Source organism: Mixophyes fleayi, unplaced genomic scaffold, assembly GCF_038048845.1.
Source record: "Mixophyes fleayi isolate aMixFle1 unplaced genomic scaffold, aMixFle1.hap1 Scaffold_4043, whole genome shotgun sequence".
Taxonomy (NCBI): Eukaryota; Metazoa; Chordata; class Amphibia; order Anura; family Limnodynastidae; genus Mixophyes; species Mixophyes fleayi.
In genome coordinates, this window is record NW_027448026.1 from 3,773 (window position 1) to 17,142 (window position 13,370).

The 13,370-nt window shown below is 42.9% G+C and overlaps 1 protein-coding gene across 1 annotated transcript; it reads right to left on the minus strand.

Moving 5' to 3' along the window:
- Window positions 1–945: 945 nt before the first annotated feature.
- LOC142134155 (arf-GAP with GTPase, ANK repeat and PH domain-containing protein 1-like) lies at window positions 946–12,999 on the minus strand (the record flags this gene model as incomplete). The annotated part of the gene is made up of 5 exons (XM_075194493.1): window positions 946–1,211; window positions 4,548–4,689; window positions 4,913–4,998; window positions 12,196–12,207; window positions 12,912–12,999. Coding segments are annotated over 5 exons (486 nt in total), but the record flags the coding sequence as incomplete, so codon positions are not given.
- Between the last annotated feature and the right edge of the window lie 371 nt (window positions 13,000–13,370).

Sequence of the window (13,370 nt, forward strand, 5' to 3'; positions counted from 1 at the left end):
GCCAGGCAGGTTAGGAACTGATCAAGGTAAATTTTCGGCCAAACCTGTTTCCCACTGTTATCCTCCTCTCTACTCCTCATCATATTACCATTATGACAGGGTGGGCAGTGCAGTGGTGGAATGAACAGGTAGATGAACGCTGGGTAATCTGGTTAATGGTCAATGACCCCTAGGGCAGCCCATTTGCGCTCAGAATGTACATAGGAAAAGACGAACGTAAAAAAAAAGAAGCATATTTACATATATATATGTCCAGTTAGATGCAACTCAAGTTCCGTCCAGCTCTAAAACAGTAGCATTTCCGCCAGGTGTACTCCCCACTAGCAGCTACAATAATGACTTAAGTACCATCAGCTGGAGAGGCTAGATAGTGTTACTGATGGTCATTATCGTCACTGTGTATCGCTAGCCCTCCAGCACCCACACCCACCACACATATCTGTGGATGTCCACCTTTAACTGTGCTGCATTTACATAAATATGCCCTTACTGCACTCGGCCTATGCTTGCCTCACCTCTCCAGGAGTAAGACCATGCAAATAAACAATAGGTAAACATCTCTACATAGACATAGACGTACGCATGTTTAGTGTGCATGCACAGTGCAGAGATAAGTATCGCAGAAAATTGACGTCTGTGAAACTGTAAATGGACTTCAATATGTATATCTACAGTATATTTGTCATGTTTTTCATCTGTGACATCAGAGGATGTGACCGCTTCAGAGGCAGTTGTGTAAGAATTTAAATCATTCTCATCTGTACATTCGCAAATAAATTTACCACGATTCTGTAGCTGGCTTGCACCAATTGCTAAACTAGTACTCCCAGACGGCATCCGTCGCAGCAAGCTGCGAGCTGGACCAACAACTGAGAGCTGCTGGCTGCCAGAACAACCATGAAGAGAATAAATAGCTAGGAACATGTCATGTTTACAGCAAATCTCAAGAAATGGATGCAGTAGAGCCAAAAGAGTATGTATAACGGATCAGCAGCGAGTATGTGACAGTTATCCCTCTCCCCTCCATCTGCTTGGATTGCTCTATTTGCTATATCAGATATGTGGCTGTAACTCACCATCCTGGAAGACACGTTCCACATTAAGTCCATAGGTGGCGCAGGTTTCATAGTAAGTGCATCGCTTGAGGTCGTTGGATAGCTTTCGCGCTCGGGCATCGTCTATTACACGGGGGTTGCTGCAACTGATGGCATCTGTATGAACAGAGAGATAATATTATTTTATAAGCTCTTGGGGGAAGCCTATTGGTGTCATGACACAGTGTAAACATAAGCTTCCATCCCCCCCCCCCCCCAATAGAACCGAGCAGGGGGCCTATCCTGAGCATGCACAATCTGAGCGCATGTGTCACTCAGAAGAGGTCCTTTGAGGGCTGAGCAGGGGCCTCTGGGGCAATGTTGGGCACCACAGCAGCTGCACATCCCCTATTGCTACTACACCCTGATTTCATGTTAGATTTAATTGTGAATAGTTTATAAAAATTAAACAATGTGGCGAGTAACATCCCCTTTGAAACAGATGCAGAACACAGGAGTTGCATCATTGATATAACCAAATACTTGTCAACTTGTATAACGTGCCAGGAGGTCAGATGGTAGGTGCAGGAGGGGGCGTGGTGACTGTGGCCCTGCTCCCTGCAATGGAATGCAAACATTCATAGCATTGGGGGCGGGGCCTGATTATGCAGATTGCATGGTTACACTCCGATTCCGCCTATATCCAGGTGTCTACTCTTCCAGTAGTCCAGTAAGTGAAGCAGTTGCAGGGGCGGATCTAGAAAAAATTTCTACCCTGGGCAATTTAGGGGGGGGAAGCATTTAGGCCCCGCCCCCTGTGACTTCTAAGGCTGCCGGCAGGTCCGTTTGGCAGTGACAATGTGCTGTCTGGCTGCTCTGATTGTGTTTAAAATTGCCCCGATCGCCCCCCCCCCCCCCCCCCCCCCCCTGGATCCGCCACCCAACAGTTGTGTTCTGTGATCATCTCCATTACAATGTCAGAGGTTGGACCCTTTAATGCACACATCCATTTGCTTATCTTTCTATCCTGTGCCCCAGCACCATCCGACATACTGGGCCTGAGTCATTAAGGCAAAAAATGAGTAAATGTTCTCTGGGACAAACCATGTTACAATGCAAGGGGTGCAAGTTAGTTTATTATTTTGCACATAAGTTAAATACTGGCTGTTTTTTCATCTAGCACACAAATACTTAATAGCTTTATTACTACACTGAAATTTAAAGTTGATCTAGGACATGCCCTACCCCAACTATAAATGTGTCCCCACATTTTAAATTTACCTCCCCCTCCAATGCAACATGGTTTTGCCCAGGTGCAAATGTTACTCCTTTTTTATGCTTTGCTCTCCTTAATGACTCAGGGCCACTGTGTATAGTGTACTGTCTACACCTTACTAGAACAGACATTGGGACCCTACCTTTGAAATGCACATTTAAAATGTTTATTTGGTGTTTATTTTTGCTAAATATGTGTACCCTTTGGTTTCTAAAGATTACTCTTTTTAAATGTATAGACTGACTACCTTGTGCACTTTATATTGTTATATATATGCACGTGGTGAAAAGATGAGTTCTATTTTTTTTGGGCAGTTTTCTAACAAACGTAAAATTATTTTGCATATATTCATGTGAATAAAGTGCATCCTCTTTCATATCTGTGTTTTTACATGATTAACAATAATCTAGTGTCCACCATGTCCTACTTTTCACCTTGTGAGATAAATAGCCCATAACAGATGTTATGTTATCGTTATCATTATCTATTCAACAACAATACGGCGACATGAAAGAGCCATGTGTGAAAAAGTAAGTACAATTTTATGGCTCCATCATCAATAAAGAAGGTAACGTGAGCCATATGCCATCATTATATGACCATCAGGAAGTGCTACCACCTATACAGGAAAGCAGAACTACCGGCAGCTCAGTTTGGTGCAGTCAGGTTTGCGGTAACACCAAGCAAAGAGAAGAGACATCTGCAATCAACTCAGAGGAGCAATTGTTGCTGATCAGTCAGGAAAGGGGCAATTAGGCCATTGCCAAACAAATTGATCAATCTACAGTGGAAAAAATTATTTACAAATGGAGAACACTGAAAAGGGTTCCAATCTTGTGTGGAGAGGGCTCTGAGAAATTGCAAGAACCTGAACGTTACATCCAGGGATCTACAGGCCTCTGTCAACACTGCAAAAGTCCATAATTCTACCATCACAAAAAGACTGAACAAGAATGGCTTTCATAGTAGCCAGGAGAACACTCTAAAGGGTACACATTAAGAAAAATAACAATCAAGGTAGTTTAGAAAAATGGTCAAGAGTGTGGCAACAACTGTTCAATGCCAAAACTGTAAAAATCATGCACTTAGGTCTCAAGAACCCTAAGGCCGAAAACAGTACTAAGGCACAAAAATGGTGACTACTTAGGAGATCCAGGAGGCACCATTTCAGATGACTAACAGGTAGACGATGTAGTAACACAATGGGGGAGGCTAATCAGAAACCAGGTTGCATAGGAAGAAGAACTAGTAGTAGAAAGAGAGGGGTTGATGCCTTGGGTGAGAACACACATACATGCGTTCAGTTCTAGAGGCCATATCTCCAGAAGAGCACAAATAAATTACAGACCGTGCAAAAAAGAGCTACTTAAATGGTGCATGGTCTACATCACAGAAGGACCTCAATATGTATAGCTTGGAACAGAGAAATGAGAGGGCGATCTGATAGGAGCTTTCATATATATCAGTGGTCTTAACAAGGTACAGGGATAGACTATTCGACAGGGAAAGGGAAGTATTAGAAAGGACCGTGCAGGAGGGTGGCCGGTTTAGGGGCAATCTGAGGAAGAATGACTTCACTGACAGGGTAGTTGATAAGTGGAATAGCCTTCCAGCAGAGGATGTTTAAGCTAATACAGTAGGGGAATTTAAACATGATTGGGATAGGTATAAGGCTATCCTAAATCAGAAGATAAGAATTATATAGGGTCTAAGGTTTTTAGGACTAAAAGTGGGCAGACTAGATGAGCCACATGGTTATCGGCCATCAAATTTTATGTTTCATTATTTCAGTGTTGTAAAGAGGAGTGGGCCAACATTCAAAGACTGATAGAGAAACAATTATATACAAGTTATTGCTCTTAAAGAGGACTATGTATTATTGTACTTTTTAACTTTTTTCCTAGGTGCAAAATCTGCATGGATTATTTGTTACATGAGATTAGATTTAAGACTTTAGGACTTGGTGAGGACTAGATGATGACTAATGATGTTGTGGTATGTAAAAACATAGATTTGAAAGAGGGTGTACTTTCTTTTTCACAGGAATGTATGCCAAGTGTAGCACGGTACTGACACATATACCCATTACATTTCTTAAGCTTCTTATTTGTCGAGTGTCTGTTGCAGTTACCTACTTTGCCACAAGATGGTGCTGTGCTCCCAGGCATTAAACCCTTTTTAATATCAGTAGAAAGGCAATCTCAGTAGGCGCAGGTTGTAGTAGGAACTTGACTCACCCTGAGTGCCCACCAGCACCATAGGAATCTCGTTGGTATTGCGGTAGTTGGCTAGGCGGCTGTAATAGTGATAGACTGTCTGGAAACTGATCTCATCCTCCAGGCTGAAGACAAAGATTACAGCATCCACCCACATAGCAAACTAAACAAGGGTGAGAGACAAGTAAAAAAAGAATACAAGTGAATTAATGAGGGGGGAAGGGGATCAAGAGGAAGAGGAAAAAGAATTGTAACCAATATTGATGAAACGAGATAATAGAAAGGGTAGTGAGAAGACAATAGAGAGGGGTGCGTACACTAGTACAATGGTGTAAATGAGTATAAGAAGAGATTACACATTACAAGTGCAGCAACAGACATCTTACTTGTGCTTCTGGGGGTCCTCCCTCATCCCGGATCAGGAGGAGGTAGCTCTGTCCATCAACCACTATCTCCTTCTTGAACCTTCCCCCTGCCACAGAGGTGAGAGTGTTAACCAGAATCAGAGACAGTGGAGCTAAGAGGACAGGGGACATGGATGAGGGGAGGAACATTAGGGAAAGGGGAGACTTTGCTTGTAAGAAAAGTGCAGGTACAGGAGCCAGTCACACACAGAGCATAGGGTGAGAAGTAAATAGGATTCAAGCTAGGATTAAATGAGCAGGAAAATAGCCTTGCTTGCTCGGAGGTCAATCCATATAACCTCTTGGCTGTGACTGTTCTGCAGACAAAGGAAAACTACAGTAGCGGACTAGACTGACACTTCTGTACCCAATCACATATTGTTCTACAAGCAATGTCCTGGTGTTAGTATGCAATGGTAGTGGTGAATACACTGCGCTAAAGACCAACAAGAAGGGCAGAGCTGCATTTAACAATAGCATTGTGTACACTGACAGTTGTGTACTTATATATTCTGTATTACCTGCAGCCCTGCCCTGTCAGGTGGCTCACACAACACATGGTACATCACAAGATGGAAGAGGTCATCACAGGACAACGCAAAGATTGATGTACAGGAAGATGATACACAGAGATACAAGAACCCCCCTCCAAACTATCAACCTGACCTAGATATACTGCATGGAGAATGCTGTGCCTTATTTACTGAAGAACCCAGATCTCCAATCGTTACATATAAAATGAATGAGAGAACACTTTTATGTTGAGATCACTAGTTATTATAGTGTACAATTGTACAAGTGTATAGTGTACAATTCAAAGCCTTCCAGTCCCCCACCTAACCGACCTCCTTCCAACCTCCCACCTACCGCCCTCCCTATCCTGCCCTCCTCCTCGTCATTCTCCTCTCCCTCTCTGCGTTCTCCATCTTTCCTCCTCCTACCCTTGTGTCTCTGTCCGTCCTACCCTCCCCTTAGATTGTACGCTCCTTCGAGCAGGGCCTCCTCTCCCCCTGTTCTCCACCACCTTAACTCTGCTCTCCAGCTCCTTGTCTCCTCCGTGAGGTCCTCCTGCCCTTCTAGCTACACCGCTGGGGGCTCTCACCTCTCATCTAGCTGTACATTGAGCTTCCGAGTTACTGTGCTTTTTGTTAACTGTTCCGTGCTGTCTCTCCCTGTATCGTGTTTCTGTCTGTCCCTGTACGGCGCTACGGACACCTAGTGGCGCCTTATAAATAAAAATTAATAATAATAATAATAATAATAATAATAATAATAATATAACGCTGTGTGTGTCACATGTAGAGTCTGAGTCATGATATATGTAGAGGAAGCAGGGTGCCAAGTGTCTAATACTATCATTTCACATCCCCATCTATAAATGACCCCAAGGTTAGGGTGACTTGCTGCAACCACTCTGCAGCTTCACAAACAAATGCCCTGGGATTAGACCCTCGTTAATGAAAAACAGATGTCCAGGATGAGCTAACCTGTGTTGTTGTTGTTGTGGAACTAAAAGTACCAGCATGGTTTTACTTAATCTTTATTAAAGAGTCCTATTAAAATATATGACGAGATTACAGGACTCTTTTACACAGCCACCTAACAAATATTTCAGTATCAATATTTCAATATCAGAATTCCACAAAGTTTTACCTAATCATCAGTCTCCTAATAGAGGTGCTGCAATGGCTACAAAGAGCATGGAAATATACATGGTCCACACACAGACCATTCCTGGGGGTAAAAGTCCGGGCACCATACAGGCTCTCATTGGCTTTGTGGGATATATAACCATGCGATTCTCATGAGCTCTAGAAAAACACCCTGAAAAGAACCAGGATCCTCTAAGCTGCGTAACGTTCCTGAGAGTACACTACACCGCACCCAAAAATTTGTCTATTATCCAGTGACATCTCTCTATCATGGACCCTATCAGAGACCGCCCCAGCAGCCACCTACAGAGAGGCCCTGCTGATGCTCAGCTACATGTGCTAAAGGACATAAGAGGACTAGACAGAGCACTAAGAAACCCAGGACACAAAGCTGCCCTCTGTATCAGCCGCTTATCCCCACTATAAGGCAGAAATACTAGATCCACGTGGATAGCCGCCTTCTGTATCTACCCAACATTGCCTTCCCTAAAATTAGGTTTTTATTAAGCAGCATTAACAACAAAACACGTTTCAAGTTCAGGACAGAGCCTGGATAGGAAGCAGAAATGTAATTACTATGTGATTGTGTGCTTAAAAAGGGTGTAACAAAGGCCTATACAACCTAAGTGCGTAATCTGCAAAATGGCAGACAAAATAAACTCCTGCAGGTTCCACATGTTTAGGCTCGTTACCCACTGGGATAGAGAACATGTAAGTGACAAAGCATGCCAAACACGGCAGCAGTCCGCAGCACGGAGATTGGGGGGGTTCTACAGAGGATGCATAGAACATACGCTGCCACTACCAACCTCAGTGTAAGTACAAAGAGGTGCGGGGTATTGGAACAAACATCTCACATATTCATATCTGTGTATATGCTTTTACTAGAATTAACATCAGCACAACTTGTCATTAAAAAAAAAAGTGTTTTCTTCTCCTTGGTGCTCACTGCAGATAAGAGCAATAGAACACATAATAGTTACATTTAAAAGAAAGAAAATGTAGGAAAAACCAAGGTGATATTAGGAGACAGCTGCCTGTATTACAGTGATAGATTCCTGATGTAGAGGTACAATAGGAAAGCTTCACAAAGGAAAATGCTGTGTAAAATGATTGCTCTATGGTGGCCATGCTTAGTCCCGGACCATCCAACATATTTCCCAGTTGCCGTGGGTGAATTCATTTAGGAGAGCAGTGATATTAAGCACCATTTATTTAATTCAGCACAGATATGCAATAGTAAATCAAGTGAAAAAACTTGGGAGCAGAGCATATTGTAGCAGGTGGAAAGGGTCATATTAGAGGGGGCGCAGTTAGCCAAGAACAGCACTATCAATGTCACACAAATCTATCCAAGCCCCAGCAAGCTATTAGTGTGTTGTGTCTTCTGTAATCTATCAGGAGAGCTTACTTGTATAGGAGTGGAGCTGTTACAATTTGCAGTCAGTCCCAATAGCTTATTGGGAGATGTATAGAAAAGGTGATCACACCAGTAAGAATTGTATCTACAAGGTGATGACCCAGTAGGCTAAAATAGTTCAATTAAAAAAAACAAAAAGAAACATTTCTACACCTGTAAAACCAACCCCATCACTATGGTCATGAGGTCAGTGTTATGATCACAGCTATGATAATGTTGTCAGCAACAATGATAAAAAGAAATGTGTGCAATCATATCTATTGGCCATCTATTGTTGAAGCTGTACTTCTCATGCCGTCAAACCACTTCTTCCATAGACCTACCATTCAATCTGCACATTGCAAAATACTACTGGTGACTTTCTCAGTAACTCCTGAGCCACGTACCTTCCAGGAACACTAGTAAACTTGCTTGTTCTTTTTCCGATGGCTCTAGCTAGATCAAACATCTCTTATGTCTCCCTTTACAATAGTCCTATAATTCCACATAAGCATAGGCCTAGATGAAGTGACAGACAGTATGTATCAAAATACTTGCGCCCTGCGTTATCAGAGTCTGAGGTCGGGAGAAGCTATTATGTTGAGATGTCCAATTTCAAATAATACAGATAATTATCAAGCATACAGCAATAAACTGTCCCTATTTGCGGTAGTTATCCCTGTATGTGGTGTTCTCTATTTGCATTAGTATAAATTAATACAAATTAAATTGTTTAGTTCCATGTTTCGCTTATTTCTACTATCTATTAATAGATATCAAGGTTCCAAGGGTACATGCACAGTCTAGATGGTAAAGTCTATACCCGATACATAGGTTCAATTCCTCAAGTACAGATGTGTACCATATATTAGATACAGACTTTACCATTGATCTAGACCAGTGATGGGCAAACTTTTTCAGGAGCGGGCCAAATAAAAAAGAAAAACTTTAGGCGGCCAATATAATTTATTAAAAGACTCAAATATCAAAATATATAATACAAATTTTTTGAATGGGACGGGAGGGTGTTATATAGCAGTTACCTCTATAAGTGCAGCGATTGTACAGACACAGCACTTATTTCAGCAGCTTGTTGCAGATCCGTCTTTCTGGTGAGCCACTAACTGACAACAAAGCAGCCAATCGAAATCCGCCTTAGTATACGGTCCAGCCCATCTCGTCTCACATGACTTTCGGCCATTAGGGGGCGGGCAGGTGTTTGAGTGATTGACATACGAAGTGTCTTTTTAGGAAGGAGGATGAAGTGTAATGGAGGAAATAGCTGGGAAGGAATAAAAATGATGGTTCTGACACACAGGGTCGGCCCTAATAATTTTTTGCATATTTTAATGTAATTTTTTAAAATATTGGCAGGCCGGATAGAACCTCTAAGTGGGCCGGATCTGGCCCGCGGGCCGTAGTTTGCCCATCACTGATCTAGACTGTACATATACTAAAAGTGATGGAACCGTGATATCTATTAATAGACTCTAGATGAAGTGATGTAATATGTACTCTCACAGTGGAAGGAATCGCCTCTCTTAATGAAACTGCACCTGAATGAATGCACACCACACAGCTATTTTAAATCACATGACATTTTATTTTAAGCTACAGGACATTTCTCTGTATTTAGAAAATGTAAAAGAGTAAATAGAAAAATCTAAAAACAAAAAAAACAAAACTCCACATTTAATATTTTTAGTTTAAAACAAAAAAAGATAATGCCTCGCCCCTAAACAAATATAAATGCACAGATCCTTCCACAGGTCTAAATGTTCACACCCTTGTGTCTGTCTGTTTTCCAGGAATTGAAATCTTGGAGAACTTTTAATTAATGTAGCAATCAGTGACTATATCTATTATAGGTTCCCTAGAGTCACAAGCCCTGGACAAATGACCAATTATTATAAAAGCAGGCTTGAGAATATTAGACCCTGCAGATATACATAAGAAAAACACAACACCATTCTAGGTGGAGTCTGCAGAAGGTTCTGCTGTGTTTTACTTTGCTCTTATTAACATTCTGGCTTACTCTAAGGTTTAGGAGTTAATTCTTAGCAATTACTTTTTGAAACCTTTTTGAAATACTGTCATGTGAACATTCTGTATTAATACTTGACAACATGTTTCTTTCCTTTAAAAAAATAAAGATATCTCTGTCTATCTGTATATACAGTGGTTGAGGTGGAAATGTAGAAGTGGCGGCATAAAAATATATATATATTGGGAATATGGTGAAGAGACAGACAGCAGGAATCAGTCTAGGAACAGGCAGTGGTGAAGAGGCAGGGACAGCAGTCTGGGAACAGCCAGTGGTGAAGAGGCAGAGACAGCAGGAATCAGTCTGGGAACAGCCAGTGGTGAAGAGGCAGAGACAGCAGGAATCAGTCTGGGAACAGCCAGTGGTGAAGAGGCAGAGACAGCAGGAATCAGTCTAGGAACAGGCAGTGGTGAAGAGACAGAGACAGCAGGAATCAGTCTAGGAACAGGCAGTGGTGAAGAGGCAGAGGCAGCATGAATCAGTCTAGGGACAGGCAGTGGTGAAGAGACAGAGACAGCAGGAATCAGTCTAGGAACAGGCAGTGGTGAAGAGGCAGAGGCAGCATTAATCAGTCTAGGAACAGGCAGTGGTGAAGAGGCAGAGACAGCAGTCTGGGAACAGGCAGTGGTGAAGAGGCAGAGGCAGCAGGAATCAGTCTAGGGACAGGCAGTGGTGAAGAGGCAGAGACAGCAGGAATCAGTCTAGGGACAGGCAGTGGTGAAGAGGCAGAGGCAGCATGAATCAGTCTAGGAACAGGCAGTGGTGAAGAGGCAGAGACAGCAGTCTGGGAACAGGCAGTGGTGAAGAGGCAGAGGCAGCAGGAATCAGTCTAGGGACAGGCAGTGGTGAAGAGGCAGAGACAGCAGGAATCGGTCTAGGAACAGGCAGTGGAGAAGAGGCAGAGACAGCAGGAATCGGTCTAGGGACAGGCAGTGGTGAAGAGGCAGAGACATCAGTCTAGGGACAGGCAGTGGTGCAGAGGCAGAGACAGCAGGAATCAGTCTAGGGACAGGCAGTGGTGAAGAGGCAGAGACAGCAGGAATCAGTCTAGGGACAGGCAGTGGTGAAGAGGCAGAGACAGCAGGAATCAGTCTAGGGACAGGCAGTGGTGAAGAGGCAGAGACAGCAGGAATCAGTCTAGGGACAGGCAGTGGTGAAGAGGCAGAGACAGCAGGAATCAGTCTAGGGACAGGCAGTGGTGAAGAGGCAGAGACAGCAGGAATCAGTCTAGGGACAGGCAGTGGTGAAGAGGCAGAGACAGCAGGAATCAGTCTAGGGACAGGCAGTGGTGAAGAGGCAGAGACAGCAGGAATCAGTCTAGGGACAGGCAGTGGTGAAGAGGCAGAGACAGCAGAAATCAGTCTAGGGACAGGCAGTGGTGAAGAGGCAGAGGCAGCAGGAATCAGTCTAACAGGCAGAGGTGAATAATCGGAGACAGCAGATGTGAGTGAGGTAAAGAATTTCAGCTGTGTGATAGGAGTGTGAAATGAGCATTTAACATGGAGACGCAGAGCACTACAGCCTCCAGCTATTATATAAAGTGGTGAGTCAGTGTGTTCTTAAAATGTTACTTTATAAAGATAAGGTCTGGACATTATGACAACTTAAAAACCACTTTGTTTTGATACATTTTGTTACAGTGACACACATTACAAATGCCAGGAAAATGATCTTCATTGTAAGATAAGAGAGTAATATACTGAAGAAACTCGTTGCTAGAAGGGTTAAAAATGATATGGATTACATCTGAAGAGCTCACAACCCATTGGTCACACACTGATTTCATCTAGCTACAATTTAACAGCTACATTAACTGACATGTTATGCCAGCTAGGTCCCGTGAACCTGTGACACACAGACACACACATAAATACTACTTTATTACACTTTCACTGCCGGTCTCCAGGTCCTCTCCATGGCAGAGGCAGGAGACAGGGCGTCTGACACAATTCCCAAGGACACCCTGTAACGTTAGACAAATGATGCTTCTACATGACACAAAGTCTAGCGAACGACATCGGGGAGACAGAGGGAGTGGGATGAGAGTAACCCAAACTAGGAGATGCAAAAGAAACAGAGAGATGAAAAAACACAGAAGAAGGAGTCAACTCTACGTCAGATATCTCAGCCGCCTCTCTGTCTCCTCAGCCCGTAGTGACTGTATATTTACCTGCATCCATATCTGCAAAGAACCAACGGGACAGGCAGTGAGGGAAAGAAGGAGCTTAGACAGTCAAAGACCAGCCAAGGATGCACATAATATACAAGATACAGAGGCAGGAAGCTTCCTGGTACACCTCATACATCACAAGGGGAGCAGAGAAACTCAAGATAGTAAGGAGGAACCAAATACATTCTGGAACATTTCAGGCAGAAAGGGCAAAACTGGAGCTAAATATTAGTCTGAGCAGCAGGATTCTAGGGTGAGTGCACACTACTCTGAACACGTTTCATGTATATAGAAGTGAGATAAACACCATCCTCACATCACCTCTCTCTGCTGTTATTAAATGCTTAGACTGATGATCATGATGACCTACAGCTCAGCCTACAGATGGACACAAAACTGGAATATTCTGTGCTGCAAATAATGTTTCAATGCTCCGTCTACAGGCTGTTGTACCCAGCCCACTTCGTCTCCTTCTCACCTGGAAGTCCTCTGTTTTAAGGAATGACAACAATAGGTGCTAAGACCCTAGTCAATGCACCCAATTATTTATACTGTTATCACTGTAATAAGGGTATATCATTATTGCTGCATCCCAGCTTCATCCGGGCCTAACTTCCAATTGGACGACAATGGATGTGTACAGCTCTTTGTTGTACAGGATTATTTTATTCCATAGACTGCATATAAAAGTGACAGAGGGAAAGGTCTCCACTTACCTTCTGGGGACTCCTCCTGCACATAAGTACCCGTTAGGTACCGATGCACCAGAGCAGACTTCCCACTTGCTAGATTTCCCACAATGCCCTACAAGATACAAACATGAATAAAAGTCAATACTTGCAGGTAGTACAAATACGATCTTATTTTTTCCCGTTTAGTTGCAGACCACACACATTAAATGTAACCACCATCCAGCCACTAGGTCGTTTGCACTTTAGGTCTCATCATTTCACATTGCTGTTTAACAAGGACAAACATTAGACCAATGATTGAAAATACAGCAAAGTATTATACAACAGAAGTAGATCGCACTGCTTAGAGGTAATTACAACCTCCATCCTTTTTAACACAGCTGCAGTATAAAGTGAAGGGAAGAAGGATTACAAATTCTTTTCAGATCCATTTTTTTTAAATTTAAAGCACTCTTCATTTACATCTACATAGCTAGCCTGACT